The sequence below is a fragment of the Strix uralensis genome, chromosome 2, assembly GCF_047716275.1.
Source record: "Strix uralensis isolate ZFMK-TIS-50842 chromosome 2, bStrUra1, whole genome shotgun sequence".
Classification (NCBI taxonomy): Eukaryota; Metazoa; Chordata; class Aves; order Strigiformes; family Strigidae; genus Strix; species Strix uralensis.
The window spans coordinates 131,887,904-131,900,887 of NC_133973.1; the positions used below are offsets into that span (position 1 = coordinate 131,887,904).

A 12,984-nucleotide genomic window follows, 5' to 3' on the forward strand; every position below is an offset into this window, starting at 1 on the left:
AATTTCTATAAGAAAAAAAAAAAAATCATTTTCTGTACAAAGGATAACAAAATAAACCAGAACTTTGTTCAGACTAGAAAGTCGGATGCTGAAAGAATTAGAAAAGCAGTCTATAAAATCTTGTATACTATATTATATGTGGTTTCGTAAATATAGATCGACTGTTTACTTTCTCCCCCAGGGATTGTAGAATCACAGAATGGTTTGGAAGGGACCTTTAGAGGCCATCTAGTTCCAGCCCCCCTGCCACCGGCAGGGACACCTTCCACTAGCCCAGGTTGCTCAAAGCCCTGTCCAACCTGGCCTTCAACACTTCCAGGGAGGGGGCAGCCACAGCTTCTCTGGGCAACCTGTGCCAGTGTCTCACCACCCTCACAGGGAAGAATTTCTTCTTTACATCTAATCTAAAGCTACACTCTTTCAGTTTAAAACTGTTACCCCTTTCCCTATTGCTACAGGCCCTACTAAAGTCTGTCCCCAGCTTTCTTAGAAGTCCCCTTTGAATACTGGGAGGTCACTACTAAGGTCTCCTTGGAGCCTTCTCCTCTCCAGGCTGAACAACCCCAACTTTCTCAGCCTATCCTCACAGGGAGAGTGCTCCAGCCTCCTGATCATCTTCGTGACCTCCTCTGGACCCACTCGAGCAGGTCCATGTCCTTCTTCTGTTGGGGGCCCCAGAGCTGGACATAACACTGCAGGTGGGGTCTCACCAGAGCAGAGTAGAGGGGAAGAATCCCCTCCCTCGACCTGCTGGCCACACTTCTCTTCATGCAGCCCAGGATACGGTTGGCTTTCTGGACTTCAAACACACATTGCTGGCTCATAGTCAGTTTTCCACCTACTAATACCCCTAAGTCCTTCTCCACAGGGCTGCTCTCAATCCACTCCTCGCCCAGCCTCTATTTGTGCTTAGGATTGCCTCAGCCCCTGTGCAGCACCTTGCACTTGGCCTTGTTGAACTTCATGATGTTTACACTGTCCCACCTCTCAAGCCTGTCCAGGTCCCTCTGGATGGCACATCCCTTCCCTCCAGTGTGTCAACCGCACCACACAGCTTGGTGTTGTCAGCAAACTCGCTGAGGGTGCACTCGATCCCACTGACCATGTCACCAAAAATGTTAAACAGCACCAGTCCCAACACTGACCCCTGAGGAATGCCACTTGTCATTGGTCTCCACTCGGCATCAAGCTGTTGGCCACAACTCTTTGAGTGTGACCATCCAGCCAATTCCTTATCCACCAAGTGGTCCATCTATTAAATCCATATGTCTCCAATTTAGAAATGAGGATGTCATGTGGGACAGTGCCCAATGCTTTGCACAAGTCCAGGTAGATGACGTCAGTTGCCCTTCCCTTATCCACCAATGCTGTAACCCCATCGTAGAAGGCCACCAGATTTGTCAGGCATGATTTTCCCTTAGTGAAACCATGTTGGCTGTCACCAATCACCTTATTTTCCGTGTGCCCCAGCATAGTTTCCAGGACCATCCACTCCATGATCTTGCTGGGCACAGAGGTGAGACTGACTGGCCTGTAGTTACGCAGGTCTTCCTTTTTCCCTTTTTAAAAATGGGGGTTATGTTTCCCCTTTCCAGATAATGTTAATGGTGATCAGTTCAAAACCAGAAAAGGAAATGGTCACTTCTTACGTGGAAAACCTTCGTTCTAAAATGCCTCGAGACAGGACATGTGAATGTTAGAGGCACGGCTTTAAAGAATTTCTTGGACAAATTAATGGGGAAAAAAATAATTCAGAAATACCTCCTCTATTTCAAAAAAGTCTGAGGCACAATTGGCTGCAGTCTAGTCCTGGCCTTGGAGCCTACACATGCTGTCAGACACTCTCAGCAGGGTGCTGGGAGATGAGCTTTTGGTCTCATCCAGTAGAGCAGCTCTTATGTTTTACTCCTTTGTTTTGTTTCTCTCCAAAACAAAACACTGTATTTACTTCTGATGTTAAACACAATGCATTATCTTCCCACAACCTGAGTTTTTTAAATAAGCATTTCAGAATATAATGTTTATTATCAAGTAAGCACCAAGCTTCTCAACGTTACTCAACTGACACACAAAATACTACTACCTATCTGTACTACTAAATTATTGTCTGCAACTGTTATCTGGCACATGAACACCATTGGCTTTAACAAACATTTTTAACAGATCATTTGAGAGCACCCACCACGATGTGGGGATGGTGAGTGCATTTAGAGGTAACCTGGACATAAGATGCCAGTTCTAGCCGCCAGAACTCCCAGCACATATATTTCAGTAGTTATAACCACTAGCTCTAGCTCATGGTCCCTACCATTTCAAATCAACTTGAAGTACCTTTGGTCTCCTTAAAAAAAAAAAATTAAGCCTCAGAGGTCTCAAACTGAGCACCCAAAATCTTGGAAATCCATACTAAAGAACAATTTCCTCAATCTCCGATTCTTTGCATGTTCCAAGATAGCTTATAGGACCTCAAAAATAGAAATGAGAACGCAGTCCAGGAGTGGAGGGCTTTTAGTCCTACAATATAAACACAAGCCAGTCCCTCCTCTTAGGAGTCATCACACAGAAATCTCTCTTTAATACATAGCATTGGGAGGAAGGAAAGCTTACACTCTAAACTACACGGGAAATCTCTTTTTTTTTTGCATAATTTTCTCCTTGTAGATCACCAATATTTTTGTATTTCACAGACAACAGTGTCTGAAGTTAGCCAAGAGCCAGCCTTCCCAAAATAAAATGTAAACCAAATGCTTACCAAGCGTGGCAGGCTTCCGTCGCATGGAAGCTCTAATAATATCTGCTCCGTGTATCTTATCCCTGTGCCTCTTTGACTTTGCTTCATAAAACCACTGCCCACTCATATTCTTTAGCTGAATGTCATCTTTGACTTTTTCTGGTAAATGCCTAGGGGAAAAAAAAAAATAAAAATGAGATACACAATCTACTTACCTGTGTGAACAGAATAAAACATATTTTTTTGTTGTTTTTGGCAGGGCGTGTGTGTTTTGGTTGGTTTGGTTTGGTTTTTTAAATGCTGTCTCCACATACTATTTCCATCTTCTGACCTGTTACTCTCCTTATTTAATTACAAAGGATAACAATGAGCTGGAGAGGGAAGAGCCTCAGCCCTGTTACCCTCAGAGCAACAGCTGAAGTAGCTCTTAAAAAAAATCATATGCTCTGCTATGATAAACTCTCAAGCAGAGACAGCTCTGCAGAAGTCTCCAGTAACTGCAGACCTTGACTTCTTACCTCCAAAGACCAGTTTTCCAAGGTTAAAATTGAGATAAGCTAGCAGGGCAGCATAAGAAATCTGTGCCAAAAGTAAGTCCATGGCTGTTTTGGGACTCAGAAGATGCCTTTTAAGGCTCTTCATATGGCACTACTTTTACACACACATTCCAAAAATGCACTGGAAAGCTGGTGCCATTTTTTCCACAGGTTACACAAAAATCCTTATATGAATACAGTGAGTTATAAGGGAAGGAAACATCAGATGGAAGGAACAACCAAATAAGTCTGTGCAGTTTATTAATCTATACGTATCCATCGCATCGTGGCAATTTTAAATACTGTGAAGCAAACGTTCAATAATTTGTTTTCAGGCTTCAGAGTCACCCTGCTTTTACAAAGGACTGGCTGTGTGCAATCTGAGAGATTGTTTTCTTTTCTCATTAAGCATATAACACAACACAGTAGGCATATGCTTATACATGGCCTGGAGACTAACCTGCAGACCAGGAAAGTTACTACACAGATTTAGAGAGGACTTAATCAAAAAGTCATGTCTGCTTTCTCTGTTTATGTCCTTTCCTTCAGCAAACAAGCTAATAATAGAGCCCAAGGAAGAAATCAAAACAAATCAAGTTACTCAGAGACTTTTAAGGCTAACACAGTCCCATTGCTGTGGGATGGTGTTATCTTCCACAGGCCTGATGGCAAACCATAGAATGGTTTGGGTTGGAAGGGACCTTTAAAGGTCATCTAGTCCAACCCCAAGGAGGTTCACGCCAGTTCTGTATTGCTCAGGAATTTAGGAGAAGGAACTTCTAGTGCAATCAATTAGCTATGATGACAACCCTTTTATTATAGCTGGCAAATTTAACTGTCAAGTACAGACAACCATTCACAGCAGAGAAAGGACACTGAGCCAGTCCCAAACCCCACACTAAGATTGACCATTCTCATCTATCAATCAACTTCTCCTTCATCCTTGTATGACCAGAAATTAAAAGGCTTATTCGAATGCATCAGCTATATTAGAATTTGAATACCTAGACTTCTTTTTGAAAGTACTGTCAACATTCAGTTCCTCCTAGGTGTGTAAACAACTTCTGTCTTGAATCAGCTACACACAGCTGAGGCTGCCAGGAGTTGAGGTCACCACTGGCATTTTTAATGCCAAGATTCAACCTTCTATAGCATTACTGTGCCATTTAAATTGGGCCCTTCCTCTGGCTTATAACTTTGTGCTTCTCTAAGAGCCAAAATACGCACTTCTCATATGGAGCAGGAACACAGCAGTAACTTCCCTCTGTTTTCAAGCAAATATATTACTCAAGTATGAGCTAACTCCTCATTGCTCAGCCAGTTTATGAACACAGCCAGCAGGAATAGTGAAAATATGGCATGCAAGAACTTTTTATACATATTGCTTCTCCCTTTCACCTCCTTTCCCAGGTGTTATTTGTCTTCTCAGACCAGATGCTCCTTAGGGCTAGGGACTGGCTTTTCAGCTCTTCATACAGCCTGCAGGGCAGCAGAGCTCTGACCCCAGCTAGTGCTTCAGGGCACTATGACAACACATGCCAAGGGAGGTTAGCTAATGGGAAGGTACTGAGTCACAGGACAAGTATTCAATGCCCTCACCCTGTTTGATTCAACCCTTTTACCTCAGACATTGCTCTCTCCCTTCCCCTTTGTATTCAACCACTGAAACTAGGGTGTGGTACAAGACCTTTACAAGTCAGCTCAAACCAATAAATCAGTGTGGCAGTGGACAGGATCCCAGGCCTCTCAACTGTGTCAGCCTACTTACCTGCTTGTTGGACTCTCAGATCTGTGACCGACTAACATAACATAAGCAGGACAGATGCATGGATTTGTCATGGTTCTAGATGCATTAAATATCACCCATGGCCAATGCTGCTGTCATTTTGGCTGGCAGTGAATGTCAGCACCTTGCTCCCACCCCTGCTTGCTGCCTATGGAAGTTAGTGTATCTTATTTCCACCAGCTCAACAAGCCTTCTAGACTTTGGGAGATAATTATGCTTGCTGACAAAGGTATAGATGTGCTCTCAATTTAGACTACTATTTTTACAAACAACTCACCTTGCTGATAGGGCTTGTATGGTGAGAAACGTCAGAAGCTCACAGTAGCTGACTTACAAATTACCTTTGCCTTCTCTTCTCACCTTGAGAGCACTTGATCTTTGTTAGCTCGGCTTACTCGTCTCTTTGAGAGAAGTATTTAGCCTCTCAGTCCCATCTTTTGAGGAACCAAAAGCAACCTAAATATTAAAGCTATTCCCAGGTATTCCCCAGCCACAAGTAAAGAAGTAGATTTCTATTATCAGAAAGACAAATAGTTCTAGATCTTGGCTTCTGGTTTACCTTGAAAGGAATTGTGGAGAAATCAGGCTGCAGCCATGGTTTTCCAGGGCTACATATGCCTCCCAGCAAACCACAACAGGATTAGAAGCCAACACTTGATTCTACGCCAGCTCCCCAATCAACAGAAAGGCTAACCAAGTTGTCATAACATTTTTTTCCTCTTGGTGACCAAAGAACTAGTAGGTATCCAGATTAAGATTCAGATTGCAAGTTTGCAATTAGGAGAACATGCAATAACAGCTTTACATATGATGTAAGCATGTATTCTGGAGTCCCTCAGTGGTCTGCTAAAATGCCAGTTACCATATGTTGCAGTTTTCAGAGTGAAACAGCCTGAAGTTATAATAGAGCTAGTGCCTGTTTCTTCTATAGGAATATCAAACTCAAGAAAAATGAAGGTACATAGTTAAAAGGAGTTCACTCTAAAATCCTCTTTTAAAATAAGCCTGAGTTTCCCCATTAATCAATCTGATTTTTCCACTACGCCTAGATGAAACATTTTTGATGGCACGATAAGCTTTTCATCCCAGTAGGGCATTAAGTACATGCAGAATTACACTGAATGGGCATACAAAGACTGTCTGGCACTCTACAGGCAAACAGAATCTACATGTGTATTAATTGGGTTGTTTCTCCCCACCTCCAGAACATCTGATAGTGGGCTGAATCACATGGTACCACTGCAAGGCAGAAAATCTACTCTGATATAATCAGCCCCTGTCAACCGTCCTATCAACAAATCCAGAATGGTTTATCTTATGCTTTGTAGGCTAGTGTAATAGCTCATAGCGTGTTAGGGCAAAGTGATAATGACTTCTATTTCTTTTTTTTGTAACAACAGTACCTAGCAATACATACCTGTATCTAAAACTGTTCAGCTACACCTCCTCAGTACCTCCTAATTCCTTCCCCTGTACCCCCCTTATTCATAGTCCATATTACAAACCACTACAGGATTTGCAAGATATGGCAACTGACATCTTAAGAACTTCTTTCATTGCCTTATTCCTCAATCAACAGCTTAAACTGAGCTTTTTGGACAGGAGAGTCTGTGTGGTGCCAGCACATTCTGGGACTTCTTGTGACAAACCAAGCAGCATTTAAATCAGGGTGTTTGGCTCAGAGAGACAAATTCATTAGCGCCTCACATGCCCTATTCTGAACATAGGGAAAAAGCACCCCCGTGACTGGTGGCAAAATAAAGGCCCTTCAAAGCCTGATACCACCATCTTATCTACAAATTCACTTCCAAAACCTCCCTCCCGCAAATGAAATACCAAATGAGTAGAGAAAGTGGAAGGCGAGAGACTTTTGAGGAATTTATCCTCAGTTCTATTTGCTGCAAGTATAACAACAAACCCCAAACCAACAAAAAGACAACAAACAATTTAGGTTCTGGGTCACCTTCCAAAAATAGACAAGATAAACTTTTTGAGGTATCACTCATGCAAGAATAGGAGTAAAAGGATATTAGACCAGGCATTGTAAGTGCCAAACTTTCAGATTAGATTTTTTTTCTTTTTCATCTTTGAGAGTGGGAAACAGCCATAAAATGTTTACAAGGCAAAAGGAGTAATTGTTTAAACATTCCACTTTGCATGAGCATGCCTCTTTAATCTGCACATATCTAGATAAGGTGTAGGAAAAAAGTCTGGTTTGGCATTTGTTAGAGAACTACACCCAAAACATTTGTAACGGGCAGTCCCAAATTGGGAATATGGACTATTCCTTTTGCACGGTAGTTGCACACACATGACTTTCAAAAATATCTGTTACTATTTGATTGGTTTAAGCAACAAAGCAATATAATTTTAAAGTGGTTGAGAGCTATACTAGGAAGAATAAAAGCAAGCCAATGGGGTTATACAACATTTCCCCATCCTTGTCATCACGATACCTCATCAGCAACACCTCTAATTCTTGCCTTTGGGGTCTCTTTAGATAGGGAGGTTTGGGGTAGGTAGAAGCAGGTGGAAACATGAGAAAAAGGCAGTCTATTTCTGTTTGTAGTCACGCACGTTCTTCCATTTTATGCCTATTCAGAAGTCTGGACATGTTAAGTCTACAAACAATACCCTGATGAATTAATTTAAACTAGCATCTTGCTTTTGGATCCTTGGAGAACTAACTAGACTGTAGTCAGCACAAGTCTTTATGACTAACAAAAACTGACATTTATTCTGAAGTCAGAAGGGAAGACAGACACATCCAGGCCCGGAACATTAGAATGCATGAGTTACACGCTCATAGGTGTGAGAAGTCAATTGATTTTGGAGAGGAAGAAGTGAAAGCAGGCAGCTCTGTTGCCCATTGAAACATGGTCTCCACCAGAATCCAGAACAAAAACTATGATCCCAACTCTTGTGCTGAGCAAGTGTCTGTAACACATACACACTAAGCAGATTAACCCTGCTATACGTGATTTCTCTCCTAGAAGACGGCCACACATGGGGCATCAGACTGGCACATTGTCCCCATACATCATTCAATCCATATATACATTCTGCACTGAAGATGGAGTCCTTCATTTTTATACGCTTTTCTACTATGTCACCTGCAGTTAGCACTCAGAATTATTCTCCTATTAGCAGTTGCACTGTCAAGTTTGAAGTAAGCTTCATTTTACAAGTAATGTGTTATAAATCATGTAATTAAATACTCCCTAGGCAGACACACAGAATATGTAAATTTGTGTAGGCATTTCTTACTATATGGAAGCTTAACTTTATTCCATTCAGGAATTCTGTATTAAGACTGTTGAGGCTACAGAGTACAGGAGTTAGGAGTCTTTCAAGGTCTGTCAGCCTTCACAGTTTCTATTAGCTTCCACTTATTTCTAGAACAGCCTTCTACTGTTTCATTTGTCTGCTTGTGTTAAAGGATTTGCACAGAGGCTCCCCAATGGCCTCCCCTCCCTCTTCATACACAAACCAAGTAAACCTGCCATGGAAAAAAAACGAAAAACAAACCACAAGTAATCCAAACAAACAGCAAAACCTTCACAATGAAGGAACAGCTATCCTGTGACAATACACATTTGGTATTAGAGTCAGCCTGGACAGCAGTAAAGGACAACCTGAATCTGGGGAGAAAAGGCTGCTAGAAAGTATGTGCATTCACTCACAGGTTCTGCTCAAACACTGTGCTCCCAGTACTTTATAGGCTTTAAAAGTAGGTAAGTAAAGCATAAAAACGACCCTGAACAAGTGACAGCCTATGGGACACATACAAGCAACTGTAAGTGAACAGAGGAGCCTGCATCATAGCTTTCTTCACACTACCAGCAAGGGCATCTCGAAGAAATTGATGTTGTGCTGAAGAACAGGTTGCATTTTAGGATTTCAGGCAAGCTACAAATGAAAGCTAATCTACTCTGAAGACAAAGGCTTCGGTTTGGCACTCAATAATACAACACAGTTCCAGGCACAAGGGATAGATCTCACCAAGACAGTTTTTGTACTGTAGGGAAAACCATACTTACTGAGGGATTACCTAATTTGAAGGTTAAAAAGCCTTATTAGTATCCACTTTTTTGCTAAAGCGCACTCTTCTACCACACAAAAACTCCATCCACCCTGCTTCACTAACTGTTCCAGACAAGCATCATCCAGTCAAATAATCCATCTGCTACTAGTAGACAAGTTAGCAATCAATACTGGGAAGAAAATCTATCAGTCCAGTTCCCAGTATAGTCCAATGCCATGTCCGTTACCAAAACCAGTAAGTACAGTCTCTTTCTTACCCCCAGTTACCTCACCAGAGGAAAATGAGAACAGCCCTGCTTTTCTTACTGGCTCTTCATAAGGTGGGCTGTGACCAAGGTAGTTCACTGTCACTTTGGCCTGATAAACCTGGTAGAAACCACAGAGGATGCAGAAAGCCTTCTGGAAGATATATGGCCCCCTTACTTTTTTGTCTGTCCAGTGACAAATGGAGACTTCGTCAAAAAAAGAAGTTTGCTCAGAATAGGGTGGGTTTGGTTTGGGTTTTGTTTTTTTGTTGTGTTTTCTGCCCCCCCCCCATATCGCTGGAGGGCAACAACCAACCTCCCCACCAAACCCACAGTATTCTTATGTCAGTTGGCTTTGTTAAAAAGGATAAATTATGGCATGCACATTTTGCTAGAGAATATTTCCTGAACAGTCACTGTGTTTGGAAAGTCAGATTTGGTGCTAAGCAATGTCCATAAGGGGGAATTAATTCAGAAGGCATGAGCTTATCCTTTTCCGCCCAGACGGGTGCACCTTACAGCCCAAAGAGGAACGTTCTCATCTGGGTGTATTTAATATACCTGAGAAATCAGCAACTGTAAGTGCTACTTTATTGCCAAATGTCTCAGAAATCCTGCCCCATTAACATGTTAAACCAAGCATTTAAAAAAAAAAAACCCAAAATATTATTTTTAAACTGCTAAAGCTAAAAAAAAAAAATAAAAAAATATGGACCAAGTTTCATTTATTTGAAAAAAGGTAGTTGCTGAATTGACATGCTGGATCCCCTCTGTCTTTGACAAAGGGAAATGCCTCTGAGCTGCTTTCATCCTACACAACCACCACACAGAGCCAAGCAAAGGCAGGCAGGCAAGTACAGGCAGCAGGCAAGCACAGTCTTAGCCTCAAGCTCCTTTGGGGAAGTACTCAGGTTGTTCAGAGTGTGATAGAGCTCCTTCTCCTTCAGCAGATCTGCACAGCTGGAAAGAAATCAGCCAACTAAGGGCATGAGGAAAGAGCTTACAGGATGTCCCTGATTTGGCTGAAGGCAATCTCTAAGCACACACACTCGTGTATACACTATTATAATTACTAACATTGTAACACATTATAATTACTAACAGGTAAACCTGTTAAAAGTTATTCAGAAGTCCCTGGTATGAGCACTAGACAATGATTTCAGAACTAGTTATAAAATAGCATGAGTGTCAATTAATAACCATTAATGTCTATTTCTCCTATGTCTGAGCAGTGTGTGAAAGCAGATTCTGTTTGACAAGGAGATGCTAAGATCTCTCAGTTTGAATTTTCAGCAAAAGAGTTCAAGGCACCTAATTCTTAGTCTCTTACAATAAACGAGCCTACAGAGATTTTTTTATCACTATGGGTGGAGTTAATTTCAGATTTAAAAAAACCCCACTTTGATTACATTGTAAGCAAGCTACTTGTTGACACAAATGTATGACCTAAAAATACAAGAAATAAAGACGCTGCAAAGTCAGTTTGGGTTTTTTTTTTTAATCGGTTTTTAAAATCAGCTCCACAAGAACTGTAGGTTTTACTTTCTTATTAGTCACACTTGCTTATTACTAGACTAATTTGAACCCACCGAGAATTCAGGATAACATCAGTACCCTGAGAAGAATCTCAGAATCATGTTGCTAGAGGGGATGCTCTGACAGGATCTTAACATATCCTTAGCTCTAAATTTAGAGAAAGTTATTGCTATTTGTGGCATCCCTGATTCAGAGCACAAGCAAGCTTTCAGAATTTCAGAGTGGATCAGAAGGGATGATATCAGACACATAAAGTGCCGTTCTGTTTCCTGGTCAGGGCAGAATGCAGAGCACATACAAACATACTGTGCTCTTGCCTTGCCTGTGTGCCACAACTCTTCCACATGTTATTTTTCCATTCATTAACAGTTGCCCAAACTTTTATCATGAAGTAGTACAGATTATATATATTAAGGAGTTTATAAGAAAAAGGGGTGGAGAACCGGCAAAACGAATATTTTTGCAGAGATTCAGCTTTAGAAAGAGTCCCTGTATGGCAATAAGAAAGAGTGATACTTCAAAATTATGAAATTATAATTGGTGCCTAGTTACCTAGCTATGCAGACACTACCAAGCTGCCACAATCATTTGAGTGGATACCGAGGACATTTTGAAAATTTCTGGAACATTCAGAAGAAATACCTTGGAGGCAGAGTAGGAAAAATGGGTAATTCTTTTCAGAAGCAAGAAGGTTAGCTTTGACAGCATCTCTAAGACAGCATCTCTAAACTCTTCAGTCAGCCCTTTAAACTTGAACTGGCACCTATGTTCAAAATCATCTCCACCAGGAACCTTGCCTCTGTTAAGCACACACTCAAAACTGTTACATCTAACAGAAAAGCATTTTATGAAGATTTTAAGAATGTATTCTGGTGACAGTCATTGAATGTCATTTTCACGCTACAGTGGTAAATCCAGTTCCCCCAATGCCAATATACAGCTCACCTCAACACTTTAGATATATCCCATCCTAAGGAACAAAAAACAGCCTCCCAACAGTCTACAACATAAGGAAAACTGCCTTGGAAAGTGACTGAAGAGGATATCTGTTAAAGCTGACCAGAATCAAGAAAACATTCACACTAGGGTTTTATCAGCCGTGAACTCCCACTGAACATTGTGAGAAAGGTTAAGTGTACGCAGCACCCAGCAGAATCAGATCTCTGAAGGTTTCTCTTTTTTTGCAATGCCACACCAATGTATGTATTAAAGGGGTTTGGCACACAGCGGCCCCCACCCACCACACAAACAACTCCACATCAGAATTTCCCCTATCATTAGCCTCCTTCAGTTTGCACAATGAGCAAACAATCCCAAGCGCAGCCCACAACAGCATTGCCAGGAGGTTCTGCTGGGAAGGGCCGATAGCCACAGCAGGGAACCCTGTCGCAAAGGCAACCACAATGGCTTTCTGCCTCAGACACGCTGGTGCCAGGGGCCAGCCACTCCACCACTGGAGAGTCACCCAACTACAATCCAGAACTTCAGATAGGTCTAAATCTGTTCGTTACTGTCTCCAGAAAGGGGCCGAAACTGTGTTAATTCTGAGCTACACAACTGTAAGAAGAGTTACAGGCTATGCTGAAGCTACTGCTGAAAACCAGCTTCTGGTCTTGACAAGCTGTCACTCAGCTTTTCCATTTTGCACCATTTTTCACCTCCCAAGTAATACTGCCATTCAGGAGGTGGCAGTAGCTCCTGGGGTGAGAGGCATCTTCTTGCCCTAGGAATAAAAAAAAGGATGTAGGGTCTTTCCATTTCCTTGTACCACACCCTCTTGTACCTCACCCTTTTTGCCCATGAAAAGAAAACATCAGTATACCCTTTCCTTTGGGACAGACCTCAGCAGAGGTCAGGGAGGAAGCAGGCATGCTGCTCCCAAAATGATGCTGTTCCCAAAACTATCAGCCCAATTCAGACCAACACAGGAAGAGGCACAGGACTGGGCAAACACCTATTCCAGCACTCAACAAACCAAGAATTAAAGCAGACTGCCTAAGGAGGCTGTGTGGGTCAGTCTAATCAGCACAGTTTTACTACAGATAAGCAATATTAGGAGCTGTTAGCAGAGAAGGGACTTCAGGTGATGTGTAAAATTCCACTAGG

The 12,984-nt window shown here is 41.9% G+C and overlaps 1 protein-coding gene across 5 annotated transcripts in view; it reads right to left on the minus strand.

The window, feature by feature from the left end:
• The window catches only part of SYTL2 (synaptotagmin like 2), a 64,635-nt gene that overhangs the window by 32,732 nt on the left and 18,919 nt on the right, over nucleotides 1-12,984 (minus strand). For all 5 annotated transcript variants that reach the window (XM_074860383.1, XM_074860384.1, XM_074860385.1 and 2 more), the window contains one exon: nucleotides 2,753-2,901. In XM_074860383.1, the coding sequence (XP_074716484.1) occupies nucleotides 2,753-2,901 (149 nt within the window). The remainder of the gene's footprint in view (nucleotides 1-2,752; nucleotides 2,902-12,984) is intronic.